The 20,641-nt window shown below is 43.3% G+C and overlaps 1 protein-coding gene across 3 annotated transcripts in view; it reads left to right on the top strand.

Annotated features, from left to right (window-relative positions):
* Positions 1-93: 93 nt before the first annotated feature.
* The window catches only part of ATP2A3 (ATPase sarcoplasmic/endoplasmic reticulum Ca2+ transporting 3), a 133,769-nt gene continuing 113,221 nt past the window's right edge, over positions 94-20,641 (top strand). For all 3 annotated transcript variants that reach the window (XM_026656435.2, XM_026656434.2, XM_026656433.2), the window contains exon 1: positions 94-211. In XM_026656435.2, the coding sequence (XP_026512220.1) occupies positions 94-211 (118 nt within the window). The remainder of the gene's footprint in view (positions 212-20,641) is intronic.

Genomic DNA, 20,641 nt, shown 5'->3' with positions numbered 1-20,641 from the left:
CCCCCCCCCCCGCGCCCCGTCCGCCCGAAGTCCAGCGGCTGCGGCTGCAGCGCCCCGGCCCCGTCTCTCGGCGCAGCCCGGCGGCCCCGGGGCATGGAGAACGCGCACAGCTCGCCGGCGGCCGCGGTGCTGCAGCGCTTCGGGGTGCAGGCGAGCTGCGGGCTGAGCCCCGAGCAGGTCCGCCGGAGCCGGGACAAGTACGGACCCAATGGTGAGTCTGCGCCGCGCGCGGCGGCCCGGGTCACCTGTGTGCCGGGGGAGAGGTAGCGGGTGTGGGGGTGTCTGAGGGGGGAGTAGAAGGTTTGGGGGTATCTGAAGGATGGGTATACAGGGGAAGGAGGTGGGGGTATCTGTGGGGGGGGGGAAGGGGGAGGTAGAGGGTTTGGGGTATCTGAGGGGGGAGGTAGAGGGTTTGGGGTATCGGGAGGGGGAAACGGGGCAGTATCTGTGGGGGAAAGGGGGAGGTAGAGGGTTTGGGGTATCTGGGGGGATGGGTGGAGGTAGAGGGTTTGGGGGGTATCTGTAGGGGGAAGAGGGGATTATCTGGGGGAAAAGGGGAGGTAGAGGGTTTGGGGGTATTGGGGGAAGCAGGGCAGTATCTGTGGGGGAGAAGGGGAGGTAGAGGGTTTGGGGGTGTCTGGGTGGAAAAGGGGCGATAGAGGGTTTGGGGGGTATCTGTGGGGGGGAAGAGGGGATTATCTGGGGGAAAAGGGGAGGTAGAGGGTTTGGGGGGTATCTGTGGGGGGATACAGGGGCAAGAGGTGAGGAGTCAAATGGAGAGCATGGAGTACAGGGGCAGGGGGTTACCTTTGGGTATGGGGATGGTGTGTCCGGTGGGAAAGGTGTTTGTTAGATGTAGTAAGGGGCCTGATTTAATGGGCAGAGGTGTGTTTGACCTGTGTGTTTAGGATAACGGGCAGCAGCATGAGGGATATATGGGTTAAGATATATGGAGAGGAGTGTTAGGTTAAGGGGAGGTGGGCATGGATGAAAGGATACAGGATGTTACCTTTGTCTTCAAGAGACGTTTATGGAGAACTGGGGTAATTTATAGTGGAAGGCCAGCTGTATGATTAGGCTAATGGGGGGATGGGTTGGGGTCAGGGTTAAGGCCATGGGCAGGTTACCTGTGATTAGATTAGATCGGCTGGGAATTGGTTATTTGTTAAACATTGATTAAGGAGAGAGCTTTTTGGTTTTGTAAAAATATTGCCTATGGAAACCGTAAATACAGTGAATGCACCTTGATCAGCAGAGTAAGGACTGGGAAGGCAGGTCACTTGTGGCACAAGGGGAGAGAGGCTTGCTTAGGAGATGGGGGAGGATTGGTTGCTCTGTTGAGCATTAGGGCAAGGAGAGTGTAATCCACCCAAATCAATATTTGTTTAATTTAGGAGGCTCCCTAGAAGATCAGCTCCACCCTAAGCAGTGTTTGCATTAAGCAGTGTTTGCATATGTCAGTTACTTTTCACATAAACTCCTGATGAAGTTGCAGTGGATGAAGGAGAGAGTCTGGTGGTGGGGATATGGCAAGTGGGATGTGGATGGGTTATATTGTAAAACAGACTGAATTTGAGACACTGTTTTTGAACATCTGGGACATTTTTTATGTTTCTGTCAAAAAAGAAAAAAAAACACTCAGAAAAATTGTTAGTGAATGCAGACAAGGGAGTTCTGCTCTGATAGATTCACACCTTGGGAAGCCCACTCTTAAGGCTTTTGGAGTTGATTTGGGCTTGGGAGGAAGAAGCCATTTCTAACTGCCTTCTCGTGATAAAAGTCTATTCAGGTTGTTTGAATTATAAATGGACGGCTAGAGCAGTACTAGTGGAGGTCCATTGTCTCTAATAGAGCTAAGCCATTGTGTGCCAGCTGAGGATCTTCTGTGTGGTGGAAGAACTTAGTCCACATTTATCCTTGATGTAATTTTATTGATTTCAGTGGAGTTACACTAGGAGTGAATTTATCCTACCAATTTTAAGGGCCTTATTCTAGTTTCTTCAGTTCAACAGGAATTCAAGATCTCCAATAGATCTGAGTTGGTTCTTGTTGCTTCTAAGTTCTAGCCAGGGTGCTGGAACAATTTTTGTAGTGGGAGTGCTGCTGATGGCAACCATGTATCTGGTGTTTGTTATTACCATTTCAAGCCAAGGGTTGTGGTAGCACCCCTAGTTCCAGCACCACTGGTTCTAGCACCCTTTAATCTGATCTTCATGTTTCTAGGTTGAGGAAAATTCAGTCCAAATAAATTCTGGTAGGTGTTGCCCCATTGCATCTTTATTCCCTTAAAAAAAAAAAAGGAAAAAAGTAGGTATGGAAAATATGCAAATCCTTACAGCTATGTTTACAAAATGGTACCTGTTTCACTGGTAAAATTACCATCCAGTTTTGCAGGTATCTGTTTGATTGTCAAAGTCAGAACTTGAGTTGTTTGGCAATTTGCTTTCCTTCAGTTAAATCAAATCCTGAAGTCCTTGCTGCTCAGTTATCTGCAAAAATCTCATTGCCATCATGAATTTGAGGATTTGTCCCTGTCCCGGTTAAAGTGTTGTGGGGAGAATGGTTGTGGGGACCATACCATTTATGTAAAGGGGAATTACCACCGACTTCAGGAGCATTCTTGAGTGCTGAGTGCGGAATAGCACTTGAAGCACTCTTCATTCAGCAGGAAATAAGGAACTCCACTGGCTCCGGATCTAGATCCTGTGTCTTCCTATTTTCATGGAAACTCGTCTTATCTCCTTGAAAAACTGACAAGTAATTGGAAATAATTGCCGCTTACCGCGTATTGCCAAACCGTTCTGTGCATTCACGTGGACACACGTGGGAATATATTAAAATTGCCTTCAGTACTGAGTGAAAAAAATACCCGGGTTCTATGACAGTTTTGCCCTCTTGCGGTACCGATTTGGCAGGAGGGGCCTGGTCCAAAGTTCACTGACGTTAATGAGAGTCTACTTAGTTCAATAAATATGACTTTGGTTCAGGCACTAGAGCAGCAGTTCTCAATTTTCATTGCACTGTGACCCCCTTATGACAACAAAAATTACTACACGACCCCAGGAGGAGGGACCAAAGCCTGAGCCCGCCCAAGCCCCGGGCAGTGGGGAGCCAAAGCTGCCCAAGGACTTCTGCTCTGGTCGGGGGGCATGTAACCTTATCCTCACTGCCCAGGGCTGAAGCCCTCGGGCTTTGGCTTTGGCCCTGGGTGGCAGGCTTCGGCTTCGGCCCTGGGTCCCAGCAAGTCTAACACCAGCCTTGGCAACCCCATTAAAATGGGGTCGCAACCCAGTTTGGGGGCCCGACGCACAGTTTGAGAACCCCTGCACTAGAGCATTACAGGTAGGTGCCCAGGGATTCTGTGCTTCCAAAAGCAAAAGAGGCTGATGCCGAGCAAGATTTATAATCTAAGAGATCAGGCAGAGTATTAAGTGGTCCTTGGATCTGATTAATTCTATCAAGCAATAGCTATGTAATATTGCCCTTCAGATAGGCAGCCTACATTGATTATGTTTCTGTCAGAAGCAGAAGGCTGTGAGCACTGTTTGACACCCAGTACATTTTCGGCTCCTTGGGCAATATTTTATTGCCATAAATCTTAACCAAGGGCACTAATTATAATGCAAACAGTGAGTTGTAACATGAGGCACAAGTGCTGAGAAGCTGTAAAGATGACAAGGCAACCATAAAAGTGAAACTGAAGTTTGTGATTGTTTGTGGAACCCTCAGATGTGCCTGGACTTATTTCCAGTACTCATAACTTACTGATGGATCACACAAGATATTACCAGAAAAGCATATTTAAAAAGTTATGCAGGAGGACACCCTGTAAAACTTGGATTGTTAAAAATTTGGGCCAAAATTTTCAAACCTAGATGTCTCCCGTTAAGCTACTTAATCCATGTTTTTAGGCAATCTGAATAAAAGTAGCCTGCTCTTTTTTCAGAGGTCCTGAACACCCACAAATCCCACAGGCCACTTTTAGTTACGGTGTATTAGAATGGATGTAGGAAGTTAACTTTAGGAACCCAGATTTGAAAGTGTTGGGTCTGGTGTAACCAGAGAAGTCGTCCTAGGATATAATTTTACATGTAGGGTTTGATTTGATAAATGATCTTGTCACCTAAAATGGAGAAGTTAGATATAAACATTGGAATTAACTAGGGTGAAGAAGATTTGTGTTATCCCAATGGTCAGCTGCCAAAATCTTTTATGTTCTATGCCACCAATGCAGCATCTGTGCCGAGCAATTTGAGATGAGAGGGGTTAGTGGACACCCAGATCACTTGCACCTATCTGTGGCAGAAAGGGGAGACTAATGATGCCCCAACCTCCTTCCAGATGAGTTGTCACAGTGAAGGCGCACACCCCTGTGCTGCCTTGCTGGAGAGAGCCAGGGAATGGGGTAGGGGAGCTGTTCCCAAGCCCCTGGGATGCTTTGTGAACACTACAGAGCGGGCTGAAGCGCTGCTCCGCCGTGACATTACCATCCCTGTTTTTTTTAACCGCCCAGTGCAGGAAAGCGTGTAAGCTCTTGCTTTATTTTAATCACCTGTTTAAGTCCTAGTGAAGTTGATGGGACTTAAGCCTGTGCTTACAGTTAAGCATAGGCTGAAGGGCTCTCCTAAATCGTGGCCAAGGTGAGTGGCTCTGTGGAGGGTAATATATAAAATCACTTTAATGTAGCCCTTCAGCGGCATCTTGCCCCTGCAGCTCTCAAAGTGCTTTGCAGACAGCAATAAAGTTCGCCACATCCCTGTATTTCACGTTACAGATGGTGGGTAACTGAGGAATGGGGAGATGAAGGGACTTGCATAAGGTTGTATAGCAAGGCAGGGTCTTTTGGGGAGACAGAGCTTGGCTTTCATGACTCTCGTTTTGATGCTTTAATTGCAAGAACAACCCTCCTTTACCCTTGCTGGTTTCACTTTCTCATCCCCCCGCTTCACGTCGTTTGCTTCCTTCTAAACCTGAAATCAAACCGCCCGTTAGGGGGACCAGACAGCAAGTGTGAAAAATCGGGACAGGGGATGGGAGGGGTAATAGGAGCCTATATAAGAAAAAGCCCCAAATATCGGTACTGTCCCTATAAAATTGGAACATCTGGTCACCCTACCGCCAGTTTTGTTGTGAATCGTGAGCTAAACTATTAATACATAATCCTGCTGATAAAGGACCTTCTAGTAAACATTATAGGTCTGTTGTCTTGTTTTTCATCCTCTATAGGTATATTGTTGTGCAGCTGAGGCATCTCAGAGCCATAACATCTGTAGCTGAGCCCAAACATTGAAATCTAAAGCGCTATCAATGGTGGTTGCATTTGATTTTAAATATAAATATTCTCCTCGAGCATAAAATTGCTTTTTCAATTCCAGTGCTCACATTTAAACTTATAGGAGGAAATGGAGAGAGGACCTGTCTATTAAGTATCCCCAATTAGTGGCATGGCAGCAAAACAGTAAGATATGGATTTATGGGGCCTTTTTGTTTTTTAAAAAAAGGGGTGTGTGTGTGTTCTTGTTTCATAATATCATCGTTGTTTTTTCTGCAAAGCAACCTACAGAAGATGCAGATCTCACCATCACAGTTCTACAAGAGCTCAGGAATCTGCAAACAAAATCTTAACAAATAAATATTTTGCAGTGTTTGCATGTGTCGGGTCCAGCTAATTCCCTCCTCCTTCCACCATTGCTTTTAAACCACAGGTTCTTTTAAAAAAAAAAAATGCAAATCTATAATAATGAGCTACTGTTTCTAGAATGCATGGTATGGAGTATGGTAGAAATGCACAAATATTTCTTGGCCTTTTTCCAGGTTTAAAACCAAAGGCCTGATACGCCCCTTCACTACTCTATTGCATTGATGTAACTTAGTTAATTTTAGTGGAGTTACACGAAGGACAGTCGGGCCCCAAACAACTGTTTGTTTAGGAAAATTAATGTTATTTTTTAATCTAAATAGTTTTCCTATTTGAAAATAGGCACAAATTTAGGGCTTGGTCCTGCAAACTCTTAGGTATATGCATAATTTTGCTCCCATCATTAGTAGTTGACTTCAGTGGGGTATGAGTGTAGTCACGCATGTACCTGAATGTTTGCAGGATAGGGGCCCTAATTTGTTTTGTATAAATGATTTTGTTGGGATGCAGGAGTCCCTCTGGCAAATGGGAAAATAATTATTTCAACAACTTCTAACTTGAAATAAACCAACCTGCTTGTTTAGACTCTTTCCCTGGGTCATCCCCGTGGTTTTATTCATCATCTTCTTTACTGGAACCATCCAGTGGATGCATGCTGAAATCTGCGCCTGAGTTTTCTAAACCCTGGCACATTTCAGCGCAAGACTTTATTACTAGTCTTGGCAGAATTTGATTTTTAATTTCAACAGGTCGAGTCAATGTTTATTTTTATCAATTGCAGTTTTCACAGTTGCACAAAATTGAGCTTTAAACATTTTTTTTTCAATTTTTATCAATGTAAATTTTTGCGGTTGTAAGAAATTATTGTGGGGGAGAAGGCTCAGGTAATAATTAATTTAATGACAGTGGACGTTGAGATTCAAAAAATTAAAGCTTTGTAATGTTAAAACACACGTTGTTGACATCATATATCAAAATACACAACATAAATATCAAAATATCAGTATTTTTCTTTCTTTGCCTACCTGTAAATTTCAATTATCATCAATGGAAATATTTTCCCCTCGTTGTGTATAGTGAAATCCGTTTCTACTGACATTTAGTGACAACAATCTTATCCTTCCAAGTCTATTTATTACTAATAATAGTAATATTTATTAATATTAAGCACTACCATAGCCCTGTACAGGTCCAAAGAAGCTTTCATATTAATTAGTTGAGATTTATCTTTATAATTTGATTTTTCTGACTCGGGGCTCTGGGTTTTGTTTGGAAAGAGGAATTCTGCTTAGTGTTTGAAATGGTGATGGTGGCTAAGTGGGCCAGACACTGCTTCTTGGGGAGAAAGATGACAGAGGAAACATACCGATCAGAACCAAGGCTTGAAATGGAGGGGAATGGTGTTGTGACTACATCGCTGTTCTCTATCAGTATTCATGCCTTTATGGATAGGGTTGTGTGATGAACTGTATTGGTTTTATGCTGTTCGAACATCAGCACAGCTTTGAGCTGTTAAGACAACAAAACAGATTGACACAGGGCTTGAGTTCGTTAGAAGCAGTGGCATGATGCACTTGACTTTTAGATGCACTCATTTTATTTTCTTCCCTCTGACATCATATAGTTGCGTGTGCATATGTGTGTGAGCAAATATATATAATGTAGGCTATATTATATAGAACATATTGAATTAATTATAGGCAGTTACTAACCAGCCAAGGTTACATTCAGACTCTCTCGACAATAAGAGATTCTATATCACGCTAAAATATTTAGCTTCCTGAGATGCTAGTAGGAAGAGGAAAAGCACCATTTTTTTTCATTTTCTGACTCATCCAACTCTGCTCTCCATTCCTCTTTGCATCGCCCACCTTTTCCACCCCCAAAGCACACGCTGAACAGTCTGATTCATAAACATGCCCCCCCCCCCCCAATCCTCTTCCCTCAGGAGAAATGCTGATGCACTAAAACATCTTGAGTGCCTGAAAATCTACGTAGATACTAAACTCTATTCCTCTAATCGGGCAACAGAAAATCCAGGTTTTGATTTCCTTTTCCACTTGATAATACCTGTCTTGGCTTATGTTTTCAGAAAAAAATATTTGAGAAGAGGCTGACCTCAGAAAACTTAAACGCTCTCATTTCTGTCTCACTGCTGCAGCATTTTAAAATATTCTGTATGAATTAGGAAAGAAGTAATTAGTTGCATTATTGTAAATAGTCATTTGTGCATGTAAGATCTGTGGGCGTGTGGAGCTACTAATGTTAATTTTTCTTCTGCTGTTGGGCTTACTTCCCCATAGTTACTTTAATTTACATTAGTTGCTCAGTGTTGCCCAGTAAAACTGTACCTATTTTTTTAATGAAAATCTGCATGTCTTGGGACCATCATGCAGAGAGCTGTACAAAATATTTTTGATAAAATGCCAGACCATGTGGCACTCTCCAGGTCTTAAGTTGCCTTCTAAACTTGGACTGGGTTTGCTGACACCTTAGTGACTCTGAGCCAGTTTATGCACATCCCAACATTTATGACTGTTTTGCTTTGAGAATTTGGTTTCTTAACCCATTGTGGTTTGAAAACATTAGTTTCTGTAACTCTGAGGGGGGGTTGGTAAATTTAGCCCGGGTTCAGTAAAGCACTTGGTACAGGCCATTTCTCAAAAGAATGTTTACACTTATCCTGGTGAAGTGAAATCGAACTTTAATAAACTTCAGCCTGTTGGATCTGAAATGCTGAGGGCTGTGTGCGTTAGGTACAATATGATGAGTGTTTTTCACCTTCAGATCTGTGGATCTGAACCCACTTCTTCAGTTAGAGTTCTAGAATTAGAACTAGAATGAACTTACTTGCTGGGTCAGCTGTGGTGATTGCAACTCCATCATAATTGGAGAGAGAAGTACGATATAGCAGTTAAAGCACAGGGTGAGATGTCAAGAGATCAGCATTCTAATCCCAGTTCTACGACTGACCTGTTGGGTTGGCAAGTCATTTAGCTGTTCTGTCCCTCCGTTTCACCACTTTACAGGCGAGAGTGCCTCTCAGCACTCTGGTGATGGATTAATTCATTAATGTTTGCAAAAGCACTTTGAAATTATTAATGGAAGTGTCAAGCAAGTCAGTTACAAAGTACGAAATTCGCATACAACAATGTGATGATGTCATCTGCAGGTAAAGGGAATGCTTATAGAAACAGAGTGTGGGGGATAACTGGATTATATTGCAATGGTCCACACAACTGCATTATTTGCATAGGTCATGTAAAGTATCCATAACAAAACAATAAATCCCCATGTAATGACCTGGACTCTTTATTATGTGAGAGATTGTCTATTTTAATCCTGCGCTTTGAGCCAATTGTTCAACATGTTTCTCGCCCACTTCTAGTAATTCTTACTCTGCTGTCTCCAAACTGTGTGCCCGCTTATTCTTAGTTTTATTAAAGATGGTTTGGTTTATTTTTTTAATCACTTCGATTTGATAGGTTAGGTTTTAGGCAAGTGAGTTGTGTTTCTAGTGTCTCTCCCAAAAGTTCTCTCTAGAACGTGTTTAAAAAATACCAATGATTTTTTGGAGGGAAATGTATAGAATGTAAATTGTCATTAAAAATTTCCCACAAAAATGGTTAAGTTTTTCAGTGCAAAACTGAAGGTTTTTGAAAACCATTTTTGGTTTTAAAAATGTTAGGTTCGTTTTTTCCACCCCAAAACTAAACAAATTCATAAAAATACTTTTTTTTTTCCCCCCTGCAAAAAGAAATTTCATTTCCATTAAAATTACTCCTCCACATGTGGCAACTGCTACTGAGCTTTCTTCAGCAAGATCTGGATCTGATAGAGGTGGGCTTGAACCAAAAACCTACTGTCTGAACACCCCCAACTTTAGGGACATTTGTATCGGAGTCAGAAATTTATGGCGCCAGCACATCCCTGTTAGCTAGTTCCATCCTTTTGAAGTGGTTGGGCCACTTGACTGTGCCTTAATGTACAATTTGAAAAGACACAAATATCCTAGGGAGGCAGAGGGTGGGTGTGGGAGCTGTTATGTCAGGTGACTCTTTGTAAACCTCTGTATGTATAAACCTTGGCCTGATATTGCAATGGGGCTGTACACTGATTGGAGTCCCTTTGCAGGATCAGGGCCTTGTTCACGACACTCAGAATTCCTATGAGGATCCTGAGAGGAGGGAAGAATTGTCCAGCTTGACTTGAATCTCGACAGCAACACAGCTTTAAGAAGCTGCAAACCACATATGTGCTCCAGAATTTTATGCAGGCAAGATTGTGCTGGAACATGGTCTGAAGCTATGTTAGCAAGCAGAATTGTTAGGGGGAGGAAATGCTGCAAAAATGGTTCTAGCCTGGATATAAAAAATTGCAGGGCTTATATAACAAGTCACTGGTATAAATGGCATAAGTGATCTGGCATTGAAATACTGTTTATGGATACATACAGCGTGTACTTGTATGTTTGGCTGCACCTGTTATCCACAAGCGCTGTATAACTTTCCAAACAACTGTTGTTTTTTTTCCCCTTTGCTGCACTGCTGTCTAATGATGGGAGCTGAACTGAACATCTACAAATTTCATAAGACAAGCCTGTAGCATCCATTTGACTTGTAAGCCATCAGACTTTTTCCTGTGTTTTATGTTCTAGCCATAACACAAAGATGCTTTCGCTTATTAGGTTCTAACAATGGGATATTGGATAACCCCGGTTATAAAGTAGACCTCTGGGAGAAGGCAACTTTTTCCCCACAGCCAACAAGAACAAATAGAATTCAGTCAGGGTGAACCCTTGTCATCGCTTAGAAACGTTCTTCAGGCTCTGAAATTCTAAGCAGGATCCTTTTTATTGTAAACTGGCTGCTGTTTGGGGCCTTTTATAGCACATCTACCATTCCAGAAACACCAATACGAAAGATGCGTTAACAAGACGAGGTTCATTCAAATGCCCAAGTGTGGAGTGTGGGAATGATTGATTTGTTGATGGGTGAAGGGTGTATTGCCTGGGAAATTTGTGTATTGCTTGCTCTGACAGACAATTTTTGAGGAAGCCCTTTTTCAAATTTTGGCTCCACATCTGCTCTGGGGATCAGGCCTCGGGATATGATTTTTTTTTCAGCAGTACTGAACGCTCACAGCTCCATTTGAAGTCCGTGAGATCTGGAGGAGCTCAGCAACTCTGGAAAAAACAGCTCTTTAAAATATCTTCCAAATAGGTAGACAATAGTGAGGAGGAGGATAGTGGGGAAAGATTTAAGAATTGTATCTAAAGCACACCCCAGAAAAAGGACCTTTCTTGGTGCTTTCTGAGGAGGACAGTGTTGGGATTCAGTGCTAATATTGCTATGTCAAAAAACTAGTGTGTTAAACCACCTGCGCTCCCCTCTGAGAAAATGCATCTACACAGTCCTCTTGTGATTTTATGAAATGTAGTGAATTGCTGAGCCGAACTTTCAGAATAACTTCTTCCCCATTTAGGCATCAAAATAACTGGCCGGATTTTTAAACAGTCTCAGCTTCTTGGGTGCTGAGCTGTCTTGAAAATCTGGCCCATAGTACTTATGACATTGAGATCGACAGTCGTATCAAAGGCCTGCCTAATGTGGTTATAGTGCTGCTCTGGCAGAGCCATGAGGGGGAAAGACTGTCTCTCTCATTCTTGACCTGCAACAGCTGTTAATCCAGGTGACTTTTCCCTGCAGTGAGTTTCCAGTAGGGACTGAATAGAGAGCACTAAGAAATTACTAGAAGTGCTGGTCTAGATCTCTAAGAAGGACGACACACACACACACACGTTGCATGATTGTTCACTGAACACAGTTATGGGAGCTAGCCCAGAAGGTCTAATGTAGGTGTCAGTTTCCTGCACATCCGTAGTAGGTATGTATTTAATTAGCAAGTGGGAATGCATGGCACTCATGTCCTCACTCCCAGTCTAAGGCTTTGAAGTTCACAGCTGACTGGCTGCAGCTGAACTTCTTTACAAGTTCTATGGTGTGAATAGACTCTCAGATGTTGTCTCTGGGGATTCCCACACCTCCCTCTCTTTCCGATGTGTATACACTTGTAGGAGGAGGCTATAGTATTCTGAGGACATCCCCTCCAGATTCTTGACCAGGTATCTGAAAAGAGATTTCCTCCACTGAACCAAGACTATGTGGGGATGGATCTTAAAGGCTGAAACTTTCAATACAGTTTAAGGCATTTGGATGCTCAATTCCCATTAAAATTATTCCCCTGGGGGCCTTTGAAAATCTTGGTTCAGGAAGGGGTCGTGTACCTGGGGAAATTTACTGGTATATGAAATTTCCAGTATAATTGGACCCGTATAACTCCACATGTGGACACTCTTATTCTTGAAGTTTCCCCATGTAGATGAGTTCTAAAATGGGCACCTATGTTCTATAGATGTGCTCAAGGGAGCTCACAGGGAGCGGGAGCTACAGCACACAACTATGGAGTCTCAATATCTTGTTTTTAAGGAGCTATGGGTAGAAATGGGGTCCAGCAAACCATCGGCATCTCACCATTGACTTCGCAAATGCCGTTTGGGAGGGGCATGCAGGTATCTTTTAAACATTGGTACTCAAAGTTATTATTTGTTGTTTGTATTGTGGTAGTGCTTATAAGGCCAGGGTCCCATTGTGCTAGGTGCTGTACAAACACAGAACAAAAAGATGGTTCCCTCCCCAAAGAGTTTATAATCATACTTTTATTATATTTGTTGTTAATGAGTTTGTGTAAACCCCCCGCATGGTGCACTGGAAACTGACTGGCACATGGCACTTGCTCTAAATTAAATTAATGGAGATATGCCATCTCCTAGAACTGGAAGGGACCTTGAAAGGTCATCAAGTCCAGCCCCCCTGCCTTCACTAGCAGGACCAAGTATTGATTTTGCCCCAGATCCCTAAGTGGCCCCCTCAAGGATTGAACTGACAACCCTGGGTTTAGCAGGCCAATGCTCAAACCACTGAGTTATCCCTCCCCCCTAATTGTAAAAGGAGAAAGAGAGTGATTGGTATGCGAGTGCTGTTTTCTAGGACAGTTTGTCTGATGTGGTTTATTTTAATAACTAGTTAGCAAAGCCTGTCCCAGGGAGAGAGGCAGTTGGAAGGGGAGGGACAAAGCTTGTGAGTTGACTAATTTGCTGGATTGACTTTATAGTTTTCTCAGAGCTGCAGGTGATAGTGTTGCCAGCTGTCGGGATATTATTGAGAATCACGATTGCAGGTTGGAGTTTTTAAAGCTCCCCATGATTGTCTGGAAAAAGCTGGGTTGTTTTCATTGCTTTTTGCCCTTATAACATATAACTGGCTGCCACTTCCCTTTGGGTCTCCAAGTGGGATCGAAGCCAGGCTGCCCTCCGTAATGCTGGCTGCCCTTATTCAACCTGTGTGCCCAAGCAGGAGAAAGTGACGAGGCAGGGGAGGCTGTGAGGATGGAGGAATGAGGCAGGGATGAGGGGGAGAATGCAAAGGACTTTGAATCAGGGCAGGATGGGAAAACTTTGAGGGGAAAGTGCAGGAGACTGTGGGGAAGCCTGGAAGGACGTTGGGGCAGGACAGGGTGGGAGATTGTCAGGAGGGTGTAATGAGGGGAGGACCTGGGAGCCTGAGGAGGGAGACGGGCCCGGGATGGAGCGTGATAGGAGGGCAGCTTGGCGCCCCCTCCCCAGAGATTAGGGGAAGGAAGATGCAAAACTCCTATGAGCAATTGGCGGCCGGGGTGGGGTGGGGAGGGCTGCATTGTTGAGTGTGCATGGAAGATTGAATTTTCAGTATGAAGTGATTGCACACAAATTGGGGCTGGGGGCAAGATAACTAAAGGCACAAAACCCCCGGTGACAGACCAATACTCCTCCCCCCCATTTATTATTGTTCACGTGGTTTTTGTTCTTGCTGTTCTGACTCATGATTTTTAGTATTTTTTTTTTTTAATTCTTAATGTTGCTAGTCCTGGGAGTGAGATCCGTAACAGTGACCTGCTAAAAAAAAAAAGGGGGGGGGGGCGCAAAATATGTTGCAACTAATTACCGACTGCTCCAATAATCACTTTATAAAACGAGTAGCAAAGGTATAATTTGCAAGTCCAGAAATGTTCAGTAACGAGAGCTGAAAAGCTGTAAAGAGAAATGTGGTTACTTGAGTATTTCCATGACGTGTGCCTCTGTGTGTGAGAAACGCTCCTCAGTCGTGGTTTAATCCTGTTGGTTTAACCATTTAAAGGAATGCTGCAAAGACCCAACCTTTTCCCATGCTGTGAAAAATCCATCCAGTTTTCTTTAATGCTGCCTTCCCAGACTTGTTAACACTCATGCAGTAGCCAGTGTCCATTGGCAGAAAGCTATTACACGCATATGATTTCAAGGCCAAGCTTAGGCCTGTTTATAAGATGTGGTTAACACTTTGACAAGTGTCATGGTAATCTGGCTAGGGGAATGTAGTCAATACATTGGCTTTTTATTAATAATTCTTATTAAGGGGCAGACTTTGAACGCTTTACTCACTTGAGTAGTCCGTCCCATTGCGGTTATCAGGACTGTTCATGTGATTCAGACACATCAATGAAGTCAGTGTTGTTGAACAGTGTGAAGAAGGGGTTAAAAATCTGTCCCTAATCTAACATTTGACCTATGAGGAAAATTATTTTCTCTGCTGAAGTAAGCTCGCCTCGTGCTGGCTTTTAGTAGGCCATCAGCCTCTTGTCCAAAATTAGTGTCGGTTAACTTTCACAGTATAAAGAGACTGGGGGTGGAAACCAACATGACAATTCCTAGAAATCGTCATCTTTATTTTGCTGTCATTTTCAGACTTTTGGGCCAAATCTGCTGCTGATGTAACCAGGTGCATCTCCAATAATGTCAGCAAACTGGCTAGATAGCAATGACCTGACATTAATGGAGCTGGGTCCCGCTTATGGCAGTGGTAAAAGTGGCTCTTTCTGCCATTGATTACTCTTGGTGGAAGAGTCCGTGAACTGGGGAATGCAGTATCAGACTGGTCAAAACTGAAATGTAAAACTGAGGTCCTGGCCACTGTTACACTTTTTGCCAAGAGTAGGAGTTATCAGGGGCGGCTCCAGGGTTTTGGCTGCCCCAAGCAGCCAAACAAAAAAAAACCAACCAACCAAACAAAAAAAGCCGTGATCGCGATCTGCAGCGGCAATTCGGCGGGAGGTCCTTCGCTCCAAGCAGGAGTGAGGGACCGTCCGCCGAATTGCCGCCGAACAGCTGGACGTGCTGCCCCTCTCAGAAGTGGCCGCCCCAAGCACCTGCTTGGTAAGCTGGTGCCTGGAGCCAGCCCTGGGAGTTATAAACCCAGTCAGTGTCTTAGCCAGATTCTAACTTAGATAACTGTGTTCTGCCAACGTACAATTCCCCTACTCCCTGAAGTTTAAATGATACTATTCTTCTTTTTATCATTGTTTATATTGCTACATGTCATTAACAGCATCCACGTTCCACCCCAGTGGTAGCTACGTTGCCATAGCAGATGAAACCATTTGTGAGTTCCTCTAATATATTAAAAATTATAAAGCAGTTTGGTATTCAAATAAAAGGACCTAATTAAATGTAAATTTACTTTCTTGCAAGAACAAGAAGAACTGTGCTAAATCACGGATTTGCAATGACAGGGGCTGGAAGTGAGAAGAAACTGGGAAGGAATAGAATGGATAAAAACACAAAGTTCCTTGCATATTTCTCAGTGGAGGCTGCCTAGTGGAGTGTCCGAGCTTGAAGTGCACTCTCGTGCTCTGTGTTTTAGCCATTGTTATATTTTGACTGTTATGTACTCAGTGCTGAAGGTGTGACTTTATAGGAGGAAATCCTCTTCTTGCTCTCACTATGTCCACGGTGTCCCTTGGTTCCTGTCCCTGACATTAGCCTGCTTGTATTTTTGAATCTGGTGTTTCCTGGTGTTTTCAGTGATTACATATTTTTAGTCCATTCTAATCATGGGGTTGGTGGGGAGGGAATATAATAATTTTTAAGGAACGAACCTATTATTTTAACCTTTCAGCTATGTGGGGACACTTGAAAAGTTTGATTTCCATGGTAAATGCAAAAGAAAATGAGATTAGGAAAACATATTTGTGGTTCTAAGTGCTAGAGAGTTAACCCCTTCTCTGAGGTGGGGCTTTTCAGGGACATTCAGAAAATTTTGCTGATTAGCACAGGATGGGTAGCCAGGACAACTGAGTTCCAATCTTGCTACACCACTGACTTGCTACAGTAGCCTTGGACAAGTCACTTAACATATTAATAAGGGGGCAGCAATTTAATTAGTTTAATTAGGTTTAATTAGTTAATGCTATATGAGTGGTAAGCATCACTGACTAGGATGAGCTCTCTCTTTAAATGGTTGCCAGGTTGTCTGCACTGCCCTTCAGGGCTGAAGAGGTGTATAGAGAGGTTTGAGGTTTTTACATGATGGCCTCTGTTTGATCAGAAACTACTACATAATCACTGGCTGGGAAGTCCGAATGCTCTTTTTCAGATGTGTGAAAATACATCTGAGTGAATGACATGGGTTCTAGCACTGTGGAATATGCCGGGTAGCTGCATGGGCTGTGACTTAATAGTTACGTTGCTTTGAAACTCTGTTTGGTAGCGGGAGAGTGGGGAAAGTCTTGTTCCAAGAAGTGCAGTTATGCTGGAAAATTGCATTTGGCCTCTGACCTCTGGACTGGGCAATTCATACAAGGTCCATGGTGGTCGAGGTGTAGGGTATCCAGTGTAGTTGGGCATTTGCAAAGAAAGGGATTTTGTCCTTTCAGGGCACTGTGTAAGGTCCCGCTGTTCAGGCAGGTTGAGGATGACTTTTGGACAAGTGATGAGAGAGTTACAAGCTACTGGAGTCTAGTACTGAGGAATTCATTTGACCACCCTACACTGGGGACAGCTTGTTGTGACATGACACGCAGATGCTATAGTGGCGGGTGCAATATACCTTTGCCTCCATCCCCACTTTATTTTCAAAAGCTGAGAGGATTTTACCAGCACAACTCTCATTAACTTTAACAGGGGCTAAGCTGCTAACTTCTCATGTCACTTTGAAAATTTGGTAGGGATGACGTTTAGGTTCAAGTGTGTTACTCTTCTGGGTTCCTTGTTTTTTGAGCAGGGTTGTGGAATAAGCTGGCGCTGTGGCTTTGCAACCCATCCGCCCCTTCTTTAGTTTCACTTCTTTGTGAAAACAAATAAATTCCTAAACTTTCTATAATACACAGTCCTGTTTCCTTCTCCCTCAAGCACGAGGGGACACCCAGCTACATGACACCTGAATGGGGAATACGTAAAGCAGAAGAGAAAATTATATCTAAATACAGGATCTTTATTTGCATTAATTGCAAAGCAGCTTTACCATCTCGCATAAACAAGGTGTGCCCTGTAGAAAAAGGTTTGTAAAGTCAAATTCTTCTTCAGCTGGTATTAATTTAACGCTGTGTTGCAGAACAGCAGAGAGTCCCATTAATGCAGAAGCTGCCGGACTCTCCTTTTAAATGCAGCTGTTGGAGATACTGCTGGCAGTTGCATCATTTTTCGTTGAGCATCAGCAAAGCCTGTAAAGTTAATGTCTGCCAGCTAAGCAGCTAGACCCTAGACCTTGGTTTAAAATCAAATATCAGCTGTCACAAGGTGACATGGCCGAGGCATGTAACTGCAGAATGCTCATGCGCACTCCTGCATGCACCGTTCCCACAGCTGTGAAAACAGTTGCCTCTAACATCTTTCTGTACTACGCGTGATCCAAATCATCTGGCGTGGACACTAATTCTGCTTGCTTTGCCAATGGAGCGGTGCTAGTGTAACCAGCTTATTTGCTTGTTTCAGTTTCCGTGTCGGCCTACTGTTCCTTCTTGTGCATCGGCTTATAATGTAACCTCATTTGCTGGTATTATGTATGGACATTGTTCTCTGCTGCTGTGGGCCAGCTGTAGTCTACTGACATTTTAATAAATGTGACAAATTAATAAGCCTGCATCTGTCTTGGTCTTTTATTATTTGTTTGTTCATTATTTAAACTTCAGAAATTGTCCTCTGTCAAAAGTCTAGCTATGCCCTGGAAGTTCACCTAGCCAACTAATTCAGTGTACATGAGCTTCATTTGCAGTTGTGCGGTCTCTGCATTCAGACTAAACAAAGGAACAGCATAAGATGATCCTAGCCTTAAAATCAAGGGCCCTTACTGTGCAAAGCATTAAGCATCCTCGGCTTCCAAAGACATCAATGGAAATTGAGGGCACTTACACACTCCACAGGAAGTGCTCGGCACCTTGCAAGGCTGGCTGGATCCTAGCAATGTGGTGCTTTGCCTGCCTTTGGTGGCTAGTCCATGTGCAGAGTCTGCTACAGCTTTCAAGTTAGGGAACCTGGGTTCTTGAGATTAGATTAGGCAGTGATCTGCCTAATGCTGATCCAGATTCGTTTGGTTTCAGTTCCTGCAGACAATGACCCAGCGTCACAATATGTGTGTAACCAAGTAACTGTTGAGTCCTGGTTTAAATTCTGGTTCTGGGGAGCAGACCCTTTCCTACTTTGTGATTAGATGAATTGGAGTAGACTTATTTTCTTGTGCTTTGTTACCAAACTTATAGCAGTGAATAAAAATTGAGGTTGGACACCTTTCTCCCCACACTTTCCCCCACCTCCGTACAATTTTTTGCCAGTTAAGGTGTTAGGTTTTTGTTATTTGTCTTTTAGGCAGTGCTTCCCACTCATATGAACAATAAAACGTGTTTTATACACACGTATTCGTCAGTTGAGAAGCATATGATGAATGTGCATTAATATAATATCTCTGTGCATTGCAAGAATACTATATACGTTGTCTCATTTCTGTTCCCGCAGCCAAGGCCTAGGAATGTGTGAGAGCCTTCATATTGCTCCATACACAAAGGCAAATCTGGCTGATTTGTAAGAGTAAGGTGTAGAGTAAGCTTGTGGATGTGAGTTCCAGTGTCCAGGAGCTTCGGGCCCTTCAAATTCTGCCCCACCATAGAACAAAACTGCAGTGTCTCTGTTGTTGAGCTGGGAGGTAAGATTTGCTCCTTAGAAAGGTGGCGGAAATCGAGGGGATATGCAACTCACTGGAGTCTCTTGGATGCCTAAACTGGTCGCTCCTTTCTAACCAAGGTTATGTCTTTATTTGCCTATGCATTTGTGCTGGCCATGGACAAGTTCTCTCCAATGGTAAATTAAAATGGCTAGTTTGCAAGCTCCAGGGAAAGAGCAAACCGACGTTTTGTATGTATGATTCTGTAGCAGAGATGTAAGGGAGAAAGTGAAGCCAACCACCCAGGCTAGTAGAGAGAGGTGCAGACGGATGAATTGGACAGAGAAGGAAAATAGCCATTAGATCGTTTCAGCAATCCTGAGTTTTCAGGAGGGTGGATATTGATGCAAATCTGGGCAGCCTCAGATGTGAGCCCATTTCTCTTGATTTTGGAAACAGGCCTGTTTGCAGTGGCCATTGTTATAATTAGCTGGGGAAAATGCAAATATGCCCTCATATTCCTTCGTTCACCTTCAGGAGGTGAAAACAAACCAATCCAACATGGAGCAACTTAATCTGAAGATTAATTGGTAGCAACAGTTACACTGTCTCCTATGTCTGTCAGAATCCCAGTCCACATGTAAAACTGAACTGAAATGTGTGGTGTTGGCTAATCCTGTCATGTCACTTTCCAACTAGATCGCCTGCTGTAAACCAGTGTGGGGGAAAAACACCTATCAGCAGTAGTCTCTGGTGGAAGGGAGAGCCCACTGTTTTGATAAGTACTTACAAATTGCCTAGCAGACTTTACATGTCTGTCCAGTTTTTTTTGTTTTGTTCCATTTTGTAACCTCCAAGTCAACAAAGGGTCTAAAATAAGGAAAATGTGGTGAGTGAGTGGAAAAATGAAAACAACCCAGCTGTGCAGCGTATCGGACAGGAAACCTGCAGAGCACTTATAAAGTTGCAATGTCAATGTTGAAATGAAACATTTGCTACTGCTCATGAATCTGATTTATTAAAAAAAAAAAAAAAACCTCTTTGAGGGCAAAATTGAGGTCTTAAGTTTCTGGGGTTTTTTTTTTGTTTGCTAAGGTATGTGAAAGGGGTATTTTGGTTTCTAAGGTTTTTTAAAATTATTGATTCAGTCTCCTTGTATTTTTCTCTTGCGTTAACATTCCCAAGGGTAAGGTTTTTTAGGTACTGATGGTATCGGTGTAAAGTTGAGTGAGCACCATTAACTTTTCCATGAAGAATGGAGGGGGGAGAGGGAAGGAATCCCTGTCTTGTTCTTTGGGCTTTAAGTATCTAAAAGAGTATCTAGTATCTCTAAAAGATCTAACCTATGGGCTGGGTCAGGCATAGGGTAGTGTTGAACTCATGACGGCCTCTGTTACACTAGAACCATGGGGCTTTGGCTGAAAACTGCCTAATTAGTTTTTCTGTAGAATTGGCAACTGGCTTTTCTCTCCAGATCCCTCTCTTTTCCCCCTTGGATCATAGAATTTTTTTCCCCCTCCAGGTGTGCATGTGTCCTTTGTTTTGTGCACCTGCCTGTCTAGGGATAGTGGGGGTATCCTGTTTAGAACCCGCTTGGTTTGGACAGGAGATCAGAGGGGTTATATTTTTCACAAGTTCAAGGATTTCCACTAGGAGTTTTTGAGGCCAGTGGCTTTCGATTTTATCTAAAGGTCAATACAGGCTCCCCCCTGCCGAGCTCTGTCCTTTTACTAGCGTCTAAGGTGAATGTGAGCAATTTTAACCTTTTGTAGGTAGGATTTAAAGTACTGTGGGCATCACTTTGAAAGTACTGTGCACAGTCAGGACTGGATAATCTTAGCACCAATAATATTTACAGTTACTCTTGTTAAATCTCCTGCCCCAGTATGTGATCCAGTAGCCACCTGGTGTCAAGAAGGAATCCCTACCCCCTAACGTTGCAAAGTGACATAGGTGCATTATCATTTATGTTTGCCTTTCTCTGAAGCGTTGGACATTG

Source organism: Terrapene carolina, unplaced genomic scaffold (assembly GCF_002925995.2).
Source record: "Terrapene carolina triunguis isolate 2854851 unplaced genomic scaffold, T_m_triunguis-2.0 Scaffold231, whole genome shotgun sequence".
In the NCBI taxonomy this organism is placed as follows: Eukaryota; Metazoa; Chordata; order Testudines; family Emydidae; genus Terrapene; species Terrapene triunguis.
This window is presented reverse-complemented; position numbering and strand designations above follow the sequence as displayed.